Source organism: Thamnophis elegans, chromosome 9 (assembly GCF_009769535.1).
Source record: "Thamnophis elegans isolate rThaEle1 chromosome 9, rThaEle1.pri, whole genome shotgun sequence".
Taxonomy (NCBI): Eukaryota; Metazoa; Chordata; class Lepidosauria; order Squamata; family Colubridae; genus Thamnophis; species Thamnophis elegans.
The window spans coordinates 62,759,584-62,777,597 of record NC_045549.1 but is presented as its reverse complement, the minus strand read 5'-3'; the positions used below and the strand labels follow the sequence as shown (position 1 = coordinate 62,777,597).

The window sequence follows — 18,014 nt, the reverse complement described above, 5'->3', positions numbered from 1 at the left end:
CTATTATTTTAATTAGCACTTTTATTGCCGGTTTAATTCTGACCTAAATAAAATTACTTTTATTAATGCACATCACTCTATTTGCAATTTTAAATAGTTTATGGGAAAAAGTGATTTTAACTTCCAGTGGGCCCAGTAGGTCTGTTTTTTGCCCTTCCGAGGATCCAGAGGCTTTCTAGGAGGCTGGGGAGGGCAAAAAACAGCACAACGCGCAAACTGGAAGTCTGTTCCCAAAATTCTGGTTTCCGTGTTGGGCAGTTTTTCGCCCTCCAGAAGATTCAGAGAAGCGATTCAGAGGGTGAAAAATGGCCAAAAGTCAAGGCCGAAAATCAGATGACGGGGCAATGCCTCGCGTGCCCTCAGAAATGGCTCCGCGTGCCACCTGTGGCACATGTGCCATAGGTTCTCCATCACGGGCCTAGCTGGTTTGAAATTACAATAATATGTGACAAATTAAGTCAGCACTATCTGCATGTTCACTGGGCATGAGAATGACCCAAGCCTGCTATATTTAAAGTAACAATCAGAACGAAGCATAAAAGAGTGGGTCCCTGGCACTTTGAGCACTCAATTTCAAAATAAAATCTAAACTAAGGTTGCAATAGTTTTCCATCTGGGAGCATCATTGTTATCTACATTATTTCTTAATTTCAGCAGCCTAAGTGGGAAAAAAAATATAATAGTAGTATTGGTATTACTAAACAATACAAACCATTTCCACTACAAGGAAGGAAAAAAGGGAAGAAATAAAACAAAAATAATCCTTTTTTTTAAAGGCATATCAAATGCACAGTCCTTTTTGAAAAACATTACTTCCCTATATATGGAAATAAGAATTCTACCATACAATGTAAATGTATGGGGAACTTGTTATTTCTCCCTTTTGTAAGATCCTGGTGATAGGGATGGGAGTGAGTAAATATGTCTTTTCTTCATGGTCCTGGTGTTATGTAACAAAGCCCCTGCCAAGATTAATTTGTTGGACTTCCAGAAACATTATGATGGGAGTTTATTCATTTCCATTTTTAGTTTTATTTAAATTACAATTCTCTAGTGGGAAAGTCTGATTGGACACACAAGGAATTTGTCTCCAGTGCATAAACTCTGTTTAACATACAAGGAACAAGTGATTAATCATGATCATATCCATAATACAATAATAAGATACAACACTCAGTGATAGTCATAAGACACGAAATAAAAAAAATCAACATAAATCATAAGATAAAGACAACAAAGTGATAGTCACACGGTGTTAAAGAATACGTAAAAAGATGAGAAGGATATTCATAGTAATACAGATCTACTACGTGGTTTGATATCTTAGGGCAGTGATGGATAACCTTTCTGGCACCAAGTGCCGAAACTGGGGCCCATGCACCAAAACCCGGAGGAGAGCAGCTGTCAGCATTCCAAGTATCATGTAGAATTAAATCAGAGTTCAAGGCAAAAGATCCTTAAAGTTCCAATTTAATAAAGCAGATCTTAGTATATATGTGTTAATCCCAGTTCTGGAAATTACATCAGAATTCCACCCAGTTAAAAGTTCATGATCTTGTCCCCACAATCCATCACATGGGTCCAATCTTCTTCTTCTACGCTGGCGTTTCCACCCAGCTGCTTCCGGTCAGGTGTAAAAATGCGGAGACAAAAGATGACCTTGGTCTTCTAGAAAAGAATGATAACAATACATTCCACAATCCTACTCCTGTCTATTCCCCGCTCCCATCAACTATACTAATGAAAAAGCATAATGAAATAAGAGAAAGTGTGGCAGGCCAAAATTCTAAAAGGAATATAATTGCAGGCCTGACAGCAGCTGGCTGGTGTGCATCTGTGTGATGGAAATCTGAAGAGCAGCTGGCGACGGCGTGCATGCCCACGGAGAGGGCTTTGCGTGCCACTTCTGGCACATTGCCACAGGTTTGCCATTACAGTCCTAGGGCATAAGACCATGTTTTGCAAATTCTAGTGTTTTGGCATGCAATGCCCTACAGTGTTATCTTGAGTGAAGAAGTTGAGACAGTTTATGTCCAGGATGTGAGGTATTTAGGTATTCAGTCCTCTTTCTGGCTCATGCAGTATACAAGTCCTCAATGGAAGACAGGCGGGTTGCAATTGTTTTTTTCCACAGTCCTAACTATCTGTTGAAGTCTGTGCTAGTCCTGTTTGATTGTTGTGCCAAATCAGACAGTTACAGATGTACAAATGACAAGCTCTCCTAATAAAACTAGATTAGCTTATTGAACTTCCAGAAACTTTATGATGGAATTTTATATTGTATATAAATGATATAATACCTTATTTATTTCAGTTCAAATTAATTTATTTTCCACATTACTCTGGTTTACTAACTCTACTTTGCCAAGCATCTGATATTACAGATTTATTGCAGCGATGTATGAATGTTTGTGTGTATGTGTTCTGCCCTCCCCCCTTCGTACGGTGAGTCACACTGACACAAGATTACTGTTAGTCACGCTTTATTCACAGTAATTACTCACAGACAAGACGTTGGCAGCAACCCAGACTCCCACAGATAAGAGATACACACAAAAGCTTATCCAGCTTAGTGAAACGGTTGTGTCCTGCAAAAGATCTCCTCCCAAAGTCTCTTCTTATATACTCTCTTGGGATGAGCTTAATCACAACCACCTGGGCCTGATTATCTTCTATGTCTCCGTAATTGCTGCCTGCGCTTCTCCAACCTTCTTTGCCTGGCTCCAGGACCAACTCCCTTTGCTCCTCCCCACTGCTCCAGGGCCTGATGTCAGGGACAAACTCCCTTTGGCTTTCACTACTGCTCCATGCCTCAGGCGCCTCCTTGTGGCCAACCAGCCTCTCTAGTCCCTGCTCGGAGTCTGAACCCTGTCCAGGGTCCTCCACATCTTCCAGAGTTGACTCATAGGGTCCCTCACTATCGGAGTCTGTCGGCAGCTCCAACGGCTCCTGCTGGGCCACAACAGTATGTATGAATGAAATATGAGAGAAATAGTTCAAGATATTATAGGAATCCAGGGATAGGAATACTGCTTCAGGAGCTTTTGGTACTCCTTGCCTACCCACTAGAGTGATGTCCTATTTAATTTTAAAAGAAAATGGGAAAAATAGATTTATATATCTACTTTCTTTGCCAGGAAATAAAATATTTACTTCCCCAGAAATTAAAAATCCTGTCATTCCTGGTAAAATTTATCCTTACAGAATTTAGAAAGATATCTCGCATAGCCCGTAGTTCATTTTTCTATCTGTCACTCGGTCACTTTATTTCTACAAGCAATCTAATTTCAGATGCAACTGAGAAACTGCATGCGCCCTTAAGAAAAACCATGCCATATAAAGTTTAGAAACACAAAAGAAATAGAATTTTTATGTGGTTTGGTCTTTTGAGGTAGTTGAAGTACACAGCTTGAGAGACCTTCAAAGGATTGATCTGAGGACATATTTTTCAATAACTTTTTTACTTTTTTTTTTAAACTGAAAAGCAGTTTTTGAAAGAATTTATATGCTAATTTATCAAGGACACTGTTAACCCACATTGCCATTTCTCTGAAAAAGGAAGATAGAAAAAGTGCTTTCATTTTATTTGAAAATTGTTATACTTACCACAAGTTATTGAATCCCAATAATATTGTTTTTTGTATGGGACGTGGTGGCTCATGGCTAAGATGCTGAACTTGTCGATCAGAAAGGTCAGCAGTTCGGCGGTTCGAATCCCTAGTGATCTCCCATTACTGTCCCAGTTCTGCCAACCTAACAGTTCGAATGCATGTGGAAATGTAAGTAGAAAAATAGGAACCACCTTTGGTGGGAAGATAACAGCGTTCCGTACGCCTTCGGTGTTTAATCATGCTGACCACATGACCACGGAGACATCTTCGGAAAGCACTGGTTCTTCAGCTTTGAAACTGAGCTGAGCACCGCCCCCTAGAGTCAGGAACGACAAATGTGTGTGAGGGGAATGTTTAATATTGTTTTTTGCACTTTAAATTTAATTCCACAATGATTTCCCCTGCCCCTTCCAACAGAGGCCAAATACAGGTAGTCCTTAACTTTCAACAGTTCATTTAATAACCATTCAAAGTTACAGTGGCATTGAAAAAAAGTGACTTATGACGGTTTTTCTCACTTACGACCAACTAAGCAATCCATAGAAAATCTTTGGCTATCACTGTCATTGGGCTTAGACTAGGGGTGTCAAACTCACAGCATCATGTTGCTGTCACATGAGGTATTGTGACTTTTCCCCCTTCACCAAACCACAAGTGGGTGTGGCCGGTGCGTGACGCATCCTGCCCGCAGGCTGCGAGTTTGACACCCTTGTTTTAGACAGTCTTGTTTTCACCTATGTTGTTGATGCCTTTGATGCTGTTTGCAGCCACAATAACATTTGCTGTCTAGCATAAGACAGAGGTTGGTTGTAAAAAAATCAGTGAATTTTTCAGTGTCACAGGGACATGGAACTTTCACTTTGAAATAAAAGCTCAAAACTTGACAATTGCAAGGTCTTATTGACTGTTGCAATTTTATTAAAAGACTGGAGCTACCTGTTGTTTATCCTGGAAGCTTTTAAAACTAAAAGCATTTCTAGCACCTGAATTTCAATTTTCCTCTTTAGACAAGACCTACCAATGAATTTTGACTTAGGAAATTAGAGTTCACCAGCTTCTGCAACATACAGATATTTAAAAGGGCACTCTCAATATCAAGTTCTTAACCTCCAGCCTCACTCAAGAGACCCTCAAGCTTCTTCCTGCTTGTTACAGAAGAAGAGTTTCCTCATTGGCAGCTGTACTTCCGGTGAATCATTAATCTCCCTCAGTATTGAAAAAGCCTTGGCCTAAGAGCCTAGCAGTTAATGGTAAATCAGGCTTGATGCTCACCATTTTGTTAGCACCTCTTTCCTCTTCTGACCAAGTTCCAGCAGAAATACTTTGAAGGTTATCCGTCATGATAAAAAACAGCTTTTAGAAATCAATGTTGCTTTGGGCAATAAGAGCCGAGGTAGCACAGTGGTTAGAGTGCAGTACTGCAGGCTACTTCAGCTGACTGCTAGCTGCAGTTCGGCAGTTCAAATCTCACCGGCTCAAGGTTGACTCAGCCTTCCATCTTTTTGAAGTGGGCAAAAGGAGGACCCAGATTGTTGGGGGCAATAGGCTGACTCTGTAAACCTAACCTCTAACCTCTAATAACTTAAAATTGTATTTATAGATATAGCACTTTCCCCACATAATATGCATGTCACTTGCATTAATAGTTGGCAGTACAAGTGTGTTCTGTACAAGTGAACCAGGAAGGCTGGAGGCTTAATAGTTTCAGAAGATTTCATTCTTTTCATTTCACATTGCAAATTATCATATTTGCATATCATCGGCTGTTTTTTAAGGAAAAGATTGTTCATTTGCTTAATAATACAAATATGAAACAACTTGTTTTTCAATATGCTCTCCAGAATATGAAGCAGCAGATAAATAGGCTCTACTACTTAGCATAATAAATATCCTAAATGATAAAGTTTCCAATAAATTAGAACAGGGAGGTCAAACTCAATTTCATTGTGGGCCGCATCAGGGTTGAATTACACATGGGGGGGGGGCAGGGGGGCGTGGCCAGCTCGACGTCACTCATGTCGGGAGCGCCTGTGGTAGCCTGAGCACTCTGCCTGTGAAAACAGGCTCCCAAACTCCATTTTCGGTCACCTGCAATCCTCTGCCAATGAAAATGGAGCTTGGGAAGGCAGCAGATGGCCCTCCCAAGCTCCATTTTCTCTGGCTGAGGCACTGTGGGTTGGTCCTTTGCTGTTCCCAGGGTGGCCCTGGGGAGCCAGATGTAAGCAACCAAGGCCCAGATGCCGGAGCTGGCCCCCGGGCCTTGAGTTTTCCAACCTGAATTAGAACAATTACACAGTGAAACAACTTGTCTCCCAAAGTTGTTCATGCTCCAACACTGGAAGTTTTTAAGAAGAGATTGGATAATCATTTGTCTGAAATGATATGGGGTTTCCTGCCTAAGCAGGGGGTTGGACTAGAAGACCTTCAAGGTCCCTTCTAACTCTGTTATTCTAGTCTAGTCTAATCTAGTCTAGTCTACTGTACTCCACCCTATTCTATATCATTCTTTTGCTGCTGTTTCTGTTTGAGTAATCTTGTGTCAATCTTTGAATATAGTGCAGTATTTAGTTATATGTATGATTATTTAAAAAATTCTATAAATAGTGGCAGTGTATTGCATACTGAAAGTCATATATAAGATCAATGCTATTATAGGCTATTTTTTTAGTGTTTATTATTCAGCTGAAGCATACACATATAACAAATTAGGGGCCTTTTAGAGATTTGGGAAATGATGTTGGATTTGGAATGTTGGGAAGTAGTGTTTATTATTATAATTATATAGTTATATTATTATAATATATTTATTATAATAAAGTTCTAAAATTACTAAATGCTAATCTATACTGCTATACTGAAATAAATTTCAGAAGTATCGCATATTCCCTGTGCTTTCTCTATAATATATAGATTATTTTGAAGAATCCAAGTTAGAAATGTTAGATATCTATTTCTGTAATCAAGTTGTTTAACTTGTCAGGGTAAAGTTAAAATATACAGTATGACTAGCATAATATATAACAGCCCACAGTGATTATTCCTTGCTATTCTTCAAAGATATATTCAGTAGTAATGCATTTCTAATGTTACATGAACAGTTGAAACAATTTTTTCTTCAAGCATCAGTAATTGACAGATTATTTTCTGACTTTCTTCAGCAAAGTCCTAATGTTATCAACAATTTAATCAGTCCCAGTTTCATGAATTTTGTAAGCAGTATAGATTAACAATACAGATATTAGGGAAAATACCTGATGTTAGTCTAAGATACAAGTGATAAAAGAAACACAGATGATGATTTCACAGTTCTTTTCAGCTAAAAATAACGCAGCTGATAATTGCAGCCACTTTAATCAAATAATAGTATTTTATTATTAATAATAATAATACAATTTATGGCTGTATGGATTGCTTCTTAGCATTTCATGTCCACTTTAAAAAAAAGTCCTTGTAGATATGACACTAAAATAGCTTAAAAAAAATATCTCAATGGGCAATATTATAAATTGTTGGAAAACATGTTTATAATATGATAGCTTTACTGACAGTAATAGGTTTATTTAAAAGTGAAGCTATAATTCACTACGTAATATAGAGTACATTGTCTTCCTGATAGGACCTTCCATAATACTAAGAACTGGTTTATGTATATATGAGTCAAAAGTTAAAAATTGGTATCTTCATATTCACTGTGTATAAAGTTTTGATTATTTGTCATGGTGAAAATTGATTTAATAATTTTTCCCTACTGATTTCCTATTAGCTGTGTTGCCAGATATAAATGCCAGTTATGGAATTGGAAATAATCTATATATGGCTGTTGAATATTAATACAAGATATAAAAGCATAAACAAAACGTATCATTTTATTAAAACTATAAAACTATATTAGCAGTAAAATCCATGGTATATTTCTATTCGTGATGATTCTTTTAGTTTAGTTTTCCTAATGCAAATAATTATAGTTAAAGGACATATAGATTAAGTGCTGGAATGATTCTGAGTCTTCTAGTAGTGTTTTATAAGCAATTTTCTTTTTCCTGCAAGTCAGTCTTGACTTCTGGGAGTTGCCTAGACTAGTCCTTTTATTTTTTGGCAAATTTTTCAGAAGAAGTTTGATATTGCTTTCTTCCTGGGGTTGAGAGATAGTGATTGGTCCAAAATAACCTAACTATCTTTGTGCCTAAAGTAGGACTAGAACTCACAAGTTTCTAGCCTGGTGCCATAGCCATTTCATCAAATTTGTTCTCTTGCATAGTAGTCTTCCAAAATTGTGTATAAAATATATACTGATAAGACCATATATAAACCAGGACCACTCCATCCTCTGTGACAATGTAGGTGATCAGATCAAAAATAATACGATTCACATAAGACACATACATCATAGAGATACAGACAACCCACCCACTCCTTTACACACACAATGATGAGCAAAGCATGCTATTTAAGTGTTTTGCTTTTCCACTTAGGTGACTGCCAGCATTTTACAAGAAACAGAGAAGAATCCTAGGTATGTGAAAAAGCACAAATTAGTAAAAGGGATTGATAAAAGAAAAATGTTGAACAATACAAAACAAATCCAGGCTTCACCACAAAACATGTGAACAGTTATAATGAAAGCATAACTATAATTTCTATGGGCTGTTAACCACAAAGGATAAAGGAATACAAAAGAAATACTAAAGAGAGGTTTTGTCAAATTTAAATATTTCAAGTGAAATATTTAATGTAAAGCAGCCGACTCAAAACAAAAGGCTGCAATATTTAAAATGGGAACTGTTATGTCCTCCCGACGCAACCGGCAGCCACCGTCAGAGCCCGAAGCAGCTGATTGGCTCTGACGCAGCTGCCGGCTGGCGGGAGAATTGCGCGCCGCTGATTGGGTGCTCGCCTGACAGCTGTCAAGTATAAATAGCTGTCAGGCGGGCTAGGTTCTCTGTTCGCATCCTGTTCCTAAGTTGTACTAGTTCAATAAAATTGAGTTCCGTTTACCTCAGACTGCGAATGCGAGTCTTTAAAAAGAACAAAGGCAGAAAACAAAAACTAGTAACTATAAAGGAAAGAACAGAAGAGACATGGAGGCTCCTAAGAGAAATGACACGCCTAGAAATAGATAAATATATAATATATAAATCAGGGTCTTAGAAGTGTACCAGTTTCTTCCCAATGCCTTCCTTCTCCTCTCAGCTTCCACCACTGGTATTAATTCAATCCACTGAAATAAGCACAAATTTTAAGATAAACATCTCTCCCGGCCCAAAGAAAAAAAACCTGTTCTTAATAAATAAATATCTCAGATCTATCTTAACCTGTCAGTTCTCCATGCTGTAAATCTTGATATAATTCTGTAGTTTTTGATGACAGAATGAGGCATGCTTGACAATAGCGTGGAGACAATTTGATCAAATCCGTCTACTGGGTATCTAATTTAATTGAAAACATCTTAAAATTTCTGCTACATTAGTCATGGAAAGAATCCCTTGATGTGACATTAATTTAAAGTAGTAAAAAACCTGTACTTCCCTGCTATATCAGCAGTATTTATATTAATTATCTCATAACATGGAATGATTAGTGTATAAAACTCAAATAGTTAAGGAGCAAATCATATGGCTTTTATTTGCAATTTCAATTGTGTTCTGTTCTAATAAAACAGAAAGCATTTATTTGTTTTTAAAAAAGAAAGAAAGAAAGCTGTCTATGTGATGACCTAGGGCATGGCATAGCAATAGCAATAGCAGTTAGACTTATATACCGCTTCGTAGGGCTTTCAGCCCTCTCTAAGCGGTTTACAGAGTCAGCATATCGCCCCCACAGGTCCTCATTTCACCCACCTCGGAAGGATGGAAGGCTGAGTCAACCCTGAGCCGGTGAGATTAGAACCGCTGAACTGCAGATAACAGTCAGCTGAAGTGGCCTGCAGTACTGCACCCTAACCACTGCGCCACCTTGGCTCTTCTCATGAAAGCAACACAACCAGAGAACAGGTCTAACTCCCCTTTATTGCTCCAGCTGTACCCCCAAACGTTCCCACATTCACTACAAGTCCTGGAGCAAAGCTCTCACATGTACTTTTAGAAGCCTCTGGCTGCAAGTAGTCCAGTAAGCCAGGTTAACCAAACAGCAACCAGGGCCTGCAGTTCAATAAACCAGATTAGCTAAACAGTAACCAGGGCAACAGGTTTAGCAAATTGGCAAGCCCCACAAGACCGAGTACAGCAATATCCAGTCTTTGGCAAGTGCACATGAGACTTCCCAGATTCAACGCTTGTTCCCGACAAAAGCCTCCCCCCACCAGCACCTCCTTACATCTCAGTCCTTAGGTGTGCCTTGTGAAAGGGGGCGGGCACTTTCCTTCCTCGTAGCCAGATCAATCTGATCTCGCCATCTCTCTTCCCTCCTTGCTCTTGGATCAGGAGGGGGTGGTCCTTGCTCTTTCCCTGAGCTCTCCCTGTCTGAAGGGCTTCCTAATTCAGAAAAGCCTTGCCTGGGCTGACTCTGCCCTTCCTCAGTTTCCTCCAAGGCCAATGGAGCTGGCCTTTCCATTTCCATCAATTCTTGTTCCAGTTCATCTTCCCCCGCAGATTCAGACTCTGAAGGAGGCATGGTACCTATAATAGAAAATGTTACAACACATGGAGGCTAGGTTAAAATTCTTTGTAAAAGCATTTTCTTACACTTCTTTTCTTAAATTTCTGATGCTTGATGTTCATCAGTTTCAAATCATTATTCTGTGGAGATTCAGAAATGATTCATTCTTCAAGAACAATTCTATTTCATTTGTATAGTTGGGCTCCTAAAACCATTATTCTTGCCCTCAGGATGCAATTATATGTTTTCTGCTCTTTTGTTAATAGTATGTATAGAATGCTATAGAATTGTTCTGTGTAGAATTTTGCTAGATTATTTGAAAACTAGAAGAGCTGTAAGTGTTGAACAGAATCACTTAAAGACATGCTTTCTGTTTAAGGTAAATGTTCTTTCAGCTATTATGACTTACAGAAATCTAAAATTCTATATCTACTGCACGCTGAACTTCTTTTGAGATGATATTCATGTTTTTGATTTGAAGCATCTTATATTATTCAAGTGAAATGGCTGATCTTATAACCTGCAATGCTTTGTTAGATGTATATTTTACATGAGAAATGTTAGACATTTTTCCATACATGAGTCCATAGTATGAAATAATACAATTAGATGTTGCATTGAAAATTAAAGCAATGAAGGAAAATATGCAATTCCAAAAATTCAGACTCAAATCAGTATATTTCTGTATATTCAAATGCCAACTCCAAATTGCAGCATTTTTTTTTAATGTGAAATCAAATTCAGCAGTTGGTTCCATTTTGCATTTATACATTATGAAAATAATTTACAGGACATGTATGAAGATTCCCTCCATACTTGTTAAATATGTGGTTTTTATGTACCTCGTCGTCACCTCATTGAGCTGAGGTGGCGCAGTGGTTAGGGTGCAGTACTGCAGGCCACTTCAGCTGACTGTTATCTGCAGTTCAGCAGTTCTAATCTCACCGGCTCAAGGTTGACTCAGCCTTCCATCCTTCCGAGGTGGGTGAAATGAGGACCCAAACCGTGGGGGGCATATGGGGGCAATATGCTGACTCTGTAAACCGCTTAGAGAGGGCTGAAAGCCCTATGAAGCGGTATATAAGTCTAACTGCTATTGCTATTGCTATTGCTATTCTAAGGGACACGGTGGCTCAGTGGCTAAGATGCTGAACTTGTCAATCAGAAAAGTCAGTTGTTCAGCAGTTTGAATCTTTAGCATCGCGTAATGGAGTGAGCTCCCATTACTTGTCCCAGCTTCTGCCAACCTAGCAATCCGAAAGTGTGTAAAAAATGCAAGTAGAAAAATAATAGAAAAAAATGCATTAAAGATTCATCTGCCAACCTCTTGGTTCAAATATAAGTCTGAATTACCTCATCAATGCAGACCAATATGTACCATATAATTCAAGGAGCATGACTCCATGAGTATAAAAAGATCTTTCACTTTAAGGAGGAAACACTGCCATTTAAAGCACCTAGTTAGATGTAATCCTTAGTAAACTGCAAGCTTAACCCGGCATTCTGGCAGTAGCAGAGTCCAAGAACAACTGAATTATTTAATATCACATATTTAGCAATCTCTATCGCTATAATTAGGCAATGTGGAGCCAGTAGTGTCAATTTTGTTTTTCTCTTAAATAGTTTAGTCATCTAATCTATTCCTAATATTATTCCTAACTTTCAGTTTTGCCTTGTTTGCTATGCACATATGCAGCCTTAGTCAGTTGCTCTGTACATTCAATATAATTTTGTTTTTCACTTCATCTTCTTCCTGTGTTCATCACATCTAAAACAAACAGTAGGATGTTATAGAACTGGAGGACAAGAGTATTGCCATAGTATCTTCTTCCAAATTAAGCTGCTCCTAATTGTTTTAGTATGTGCATTTTTCTTTTGTTCGTTTGGGAGGAATAGATTAAAAAAATATATCCTTTGAAGTATTAGGAGGTTTGTGTTACCCGTAATCTGAATATGATTTTACCAATTTTGTTCAATAGCCTTTAGCAACTGGAAATGGTTAACTACTAAGCACTCTGACAGCAGCAGAAGCTTAGCTAGAACTAATAGGAAGAAAACACAGTTCTGTAATGGTCAGTAGTTTCTTGATAGATCCGTTAATTTATTATTATAATTTATAAAGTATTTCTTGTATGTGGTAAATGTAGAATATTCTAAAATATTCCTAAAGGGCCAGCAACAGCCTATGCTGCGCCCTGATTGGCTGGAACGCAGCATAGCCTGTTGCTAGCCAGCTAACGCTTTCTGATTGGCCGAGATACTGCGTCAGCAGTTGCTGGACAGTACTCGGCTCCCTATTGGTTCCCTCATTTACAAATTCCATATAAATACCTTGGCACGGTTCCTGTTCGTTTGAATCGCTGTCATCTGTTCCTTTTCTTCTACAATAAACCTCTGTTGTTGAAGTCCTGGCTCTCGCGTCTTCCATCCGCCTTCAATCCACAAAAGTAAAAACATAGAAACTCTTTGTTATATATTATTCTAGCTTTCAAATTATAAAAACGTTGTATTATGGTTAATACATCAATATCATATCTTCATTTATTCATAATGTTTCAAATACACAAGGGGTCACCAAGGTGGAAACCTATTAAGATACGTATTAGACCTCCTTTGATTTATCATGATTTCTGCAGTACCTGCGTGTAGGACAGTTAATTTATATTGTTTGTATTATTATGTCAGAACCAACTATAATCAGAGACGCATAATACTTTTGCTCAGAGATTTTGAAAGTTTCATAACTATAGATCTTGGATGGAAAATTTTGGGAAATACGATATATATCTGAAAGTAATATTTAGTTTAAATAGTATATTTTAATCTCTTTTTCATAAAACTTGAGTTTCATTGAAATCAATTTGAGAGTTTGATAGACAAAAAGAGTTTTCTATCACATAGCACATAGTAAAATTGGTGAATTCACTGCCAGTGATTGTAATCAATGGCCTTGAGCTTTCCAATTATATCCAGTTGGCCATTGTGTGACATGGAAATTTGAATGAGATAGAAAACTAGGCAGATTCAATAAGGCTTATGGTTTCTTATGGTTTTATTTTGTAATTTTAAAGGATTATAAATAATTTATAAAGGAATAATTGCAAATAAAACTTTTCAAAGGCCTTATGTAAATTACATTTTTTTAAAAAATACATAGAGAAAGGAAAAAGGAATAGAAGTTATAACAAAACGATTTCCTGTAGCTACTTTACATTTATTTACAATATGAAAGATTTAATTTTTAGGCAGCCTGTGGAGATTAAAGAACTTTTTATTTTGCTTTTCAGCGTGTGGCGACTTGGAGTTCAGAGAAGTTGCAAGTAGATTGCGAGACTGGTTCAAGGCACTTCATGAAAGTGGAATTCAGAAGAGAGCTAGACCTTTGCAAAGGCCCGAAAGAAGCAGTAAGCACTTAACAATCTTTAATATTATGTCTTTGGAAGGATTTCTGATTTAGAAGGGATTTTAATTGTCATTAAGCTTCCAACTTTATTTCCTAAACACTTTCTAGGAACCCTCTGATAAATTCATGTTCTTAAAATGTTGCCCTGTAGATAATAGAAGCAAGTGTATGTATTAGCAGGAACAATATGGACCTAGATTTATCAACAAATTCTGCACACTTATAAATGTGATTAATTAATTAATTAATTAATTAATTGCTAGGTCATTTCAACCTAGTATATAGCACTCGGATTACAATATTATTAATTAATTAATGTCTGTCTGTCTGTCAAAGCAGTATGTCCATTAAACCTAAATGGGATTGTATGTATGTATGTATGTATGTATGTATGTTTATGCATATTGTACACGTGCATAAAATAGGAATGAGATTTTACATATGATAAGTTTATAGATTTTACAGTACATAACATGGAAATGGGATTTTTCAAAAGCATAATTGTTTGTATTTTACAAAAAAGAACTCTGCAGGGACAACTTCCAAATTTTAGAGTACGGAATTATATTAGATAGAATTGATTTCACAGATGAATGTTGCTTTTCTCTCAGGCAGCAGTGCTGGATAGAACTGGACTGAAGTGGCAGATAGGTAATCAATAGCATATGGTAGCATACACCTGTTAAATGATGCTGTCATAACAGAGAAACAAAGCAGAAAATGAGCAGAATTTGTAGTTATTTCCAGGCTGTGTTTATGAGATTATGAACAGTGAAGTGCTTGTGAAGTTGTTTCCTATTGAGGAAATTAGGAAGCATTATTAGGAAGCCTACAGAGAAAACCTCCTTAGCAGAGTTTGCAAGCATTAAAACTGGACTCTTCAATAACACAAGCCAGTTCCTGTCTGTTGTTTAATAGATACCAGTTGTTAACTGCTTTCCTTGTTACTTTTTTAAATATTCTGAATATTTGTTCATATCAGTTTAATTTCAGGTACTTGTTATAAATTCTATTATTTTAACTGTGTTATTTCTTTGTGGGATTTCAATGGTGCATATATAATTTATACATTGTATTATAATTCAGCAGTATTGGCAGTAGTATTGAGGTGAGTATACACAGCATCCAGGTTTCTATTATTCGATAGGCAGGAAAGGGAATATTTGAACATGATATCAAGCAGTAGAGTTGATCAGACTATTTCTCTAATTCCTGTTCCAAGCTTATTTATTTATTTTTATTAAGAAAATATATCCATCTGCCCAATTCACTCTTAGTGCTGCATACAAGGATAAAACAAAATGAAGGAACTAAGCTGTCTTCAAATCTCTCACTATTTAAAAATAACTATGACCTTTTTTTAAACAAATCATATTATATAGACTAGGTTTCAAAGCAATGTTTTGATTCAGCCCCTTTCATGGCTGCCTTGTAATAGTGAAGAGGTTGGTTCAATAATGGCCTGAGTTCTAATGTTGGGAATGTAGACTCCCCCTCCCCCCCAAAATTTCATCCAAATTGTGATGAATCATGGATAAGGAACTAAACTCTCCACAAAGAAACAACAATCCAATCCAATATTATTCCAAGAAAGCCAAGTGGATATTTATAACCATTACAGTGTAGATATCATACTGGAAAACGATCTTCCAGATCAGAAGGCATTTAGTTTAAAGAACTTTAGGGGAAGAGCAGAAGGCAAATCTGCTCTTTATTATTGAATATAATAAAAACTAAAACTTGCATTTTTACTGATTATCTGAATCTAAAATTGAAGTTATGCTAAGTGAGGAAAAACAATGTACTATTGTTATGAACTAACTGTTGGTCATTCAGTGTTAGACCAATAATACACAACACCAGTTTGTTGCATCGCTGAAAATCTGCTATTTTCTTGGCATCATCTTCGTTATCTGGATTCCAAGCAGTTACATCCGGTGGATTCTGTACAGCATCCCATAAACCTTCCCTACGCAGAAGTAGACTGCATTTCATAGACCAGGAAACATAGTTTGTTCCATCCAACAGGGTTATCATCGATAGGCTTGTTGATTGGTCGCTCGCCATCTTCTCCAGGATAGTAACAATCACTACAATAAACAGCTGTCTGCATACGGTATTGCGTATCAACACCAACTCTTCTTAGCTACGTCTGGTACACTCTGGGCCCATAACCAGTGTTAGGTTAGCTCCCGTTGGGAGAGCGAGTACGTTCAACGAAGCGTTGTTAGAGTTGTGTTGGAGAATACACAAACCAGCATACAGTTTAAATAGACTTTTATTTTCGTGGAAATAGAGGTATCAGAGTCCATCAAACAGTCTAAGTCATACACGGCTAAGACAGTCAGTCATCAATGTATTTCAATTAAAGGATAATCCAAATAACATAGTCCAGTATCATATAATCAGTTCAGTACACAAAATTTGCTAGCGGTTGAAAAACTTACAATAGCTCACGACACTCAGATCAAATCTGCCCAGCATCTAACGAACAGAGAGCTAACAGTCATTCTGGCTCCCTCTTATGGCCGATTGAGGAAAACAGCAACCAATCACATTTTACAGTATGATTTAAAGAAATAGGTACAACATTGTTACATGATTTATATATTGCCAACCCAACCGTTAGAATTATATTCCTAACAACTATGAAAACCATTTTTATCGAAAACAAGCTTTATCAATGTTGATCATTCCAAATATTGATTAGGTATATATACAATTTATTATTATTTTGGAAATTTTAAAAACAAATATACAACAACCCCAATGCTCAATAACTGGAAAGTCCACATTAGTTGAGTTTTCACAAGCTAGCAACTTCTCTGATTCCAGGAAGACAACAAATTCCTATATTTTGAATTTTTCTTTTTTGGATATGTGTATATGATGAAATTCCTTTTTACTTCTTTGTTATAACTGGTTTTCTCTGATTTAGAAAAGCCTTTGTAAAGTTTGATGATATTTTACATAATGTAGATATCCTTTCTTCGGCTCATCTCTATTTGTGTTTTTTTCCTGCTAAGTTTCTGTACCCTTGACTTAGTATTATGTATGGTTTTGTAATACGTTGTTAGCTTCTAAGTATCTATCTATTGCAGCAGAAAAATCTCAGTCTGCAGTGCATCATATCACCATGAAAGTATCCTTTTTGAAACATGACAAGTTGATCCCAGCCTAATGAAAATCAGCCACCATATAGCAAGTTATGATTCTTTTTTTGACCCAAATTTCAAATACATTTTGGTTTAAATGTAGCCATTTTTTTCCTGACAAAATAATAAAGAGCTTCACAGGTGCATGTCTTAATTGTTGTTCTTTAATGTTTATTTTAATCCTTAATCACAGGCCATAAACAGTGCTGAGTAGCTAATCATTTTGTCTCTGGCAGAAATGGGAGGCTGAGCATAAGACAAGTGGTTTTCTTAAAGCTATATAACATTTTGTTACTATTCTGAGAACTGAATCAAGTCCTTTCATGCTCATAGCAGTTAGACTTATATACCGCTTCATAGGGCTTTCAGCCCTCTCTAAGCGGTTTACAGAGTCAGCAAATTGCCCCCACAGTCTGGGTCCTCATTTCACCCACCTCGGAAGGATGGAAGGCTGAGTCAACCTTGAGCCGGTGAGATTTGAACCACCAAACTGCAGATAGCAGTCAGCTGAAGTGGCCTGCAGTACTGCACTCCAACCACTGCGCCACCTCGGCTCATGTGCTTAACACCTGTCGCATGCTGTGGCTATGACAGTGATCAGGGCATCAGAATTTTATTCATAGACTAGCTGATAACCAAGCGTAGCCCAGGTATGTATTTATCCCAATCCAGTATTAGAGGTAGCCCCCTTGTGGAGTACTGTAAAGCTGTTACCATGGCAACTCTACTATGCTGTACAGTAGAAGCCATTTTAAGGCACAACAGACTGTATCTTAACAGAAATTGAATCCAAAATGTACATTATTACTGTCAAAAGTACTGTGACTTGACACTATAGATATAATTCAGTCCTTTTCATTTCAATGGCCAAGGTGTTCCGGAGTCAAAGGTGGGTTCCTACCAGTTCGCACCTATTCAGTAGAACTGGTTCGTCAAATCTACCGAAACGGTTAGAAGAGGTTCCACCAGTGGACCCGGAAAGCAGGCCACATCTACAGAAGAGGTTCCAAAAATTTTTGAAACCCACCACTGTCCTGAGTTATGCTGGAATACACACACACCAAAGGGTGTTAAGGGTGTCTTACCCCCATAGTATTTGTTTCCAGAGAGTAAATCATCTGTGTATCAAGTTTTGTTGAATTTGCTCAAGGCACTCCAGAGTTATGCTGGAACACACACACACAGTCACACACACAGACGTAAAATTTTCTTCAATTCATCAGCTACTAAATCCTCTGCTGCTCTCTCTGC

General features: G+C 37.4%; 1 protein-coding gene across 1 annotated transcript in view; it reads left to right on the top strand.

The window, feature by feature from the left end:
- SPOCK3 (SPARC (osteonectin), cwcv and kazal like domains proteoglycan 3) overlaps positions 1 to 18,014 on the top strand; it is a 145,394-nt gene that overhangs the window by 112,344 nt on the left and 15,036 nt on the right. Inside the window, 1 exon segment of the mRNA XM_032223656.1 lies at positions 13,493 to 13,609. Coding sequence (XP_032079547.1) covers positions 13,493 to 13,609 — 117 coding nt within the window.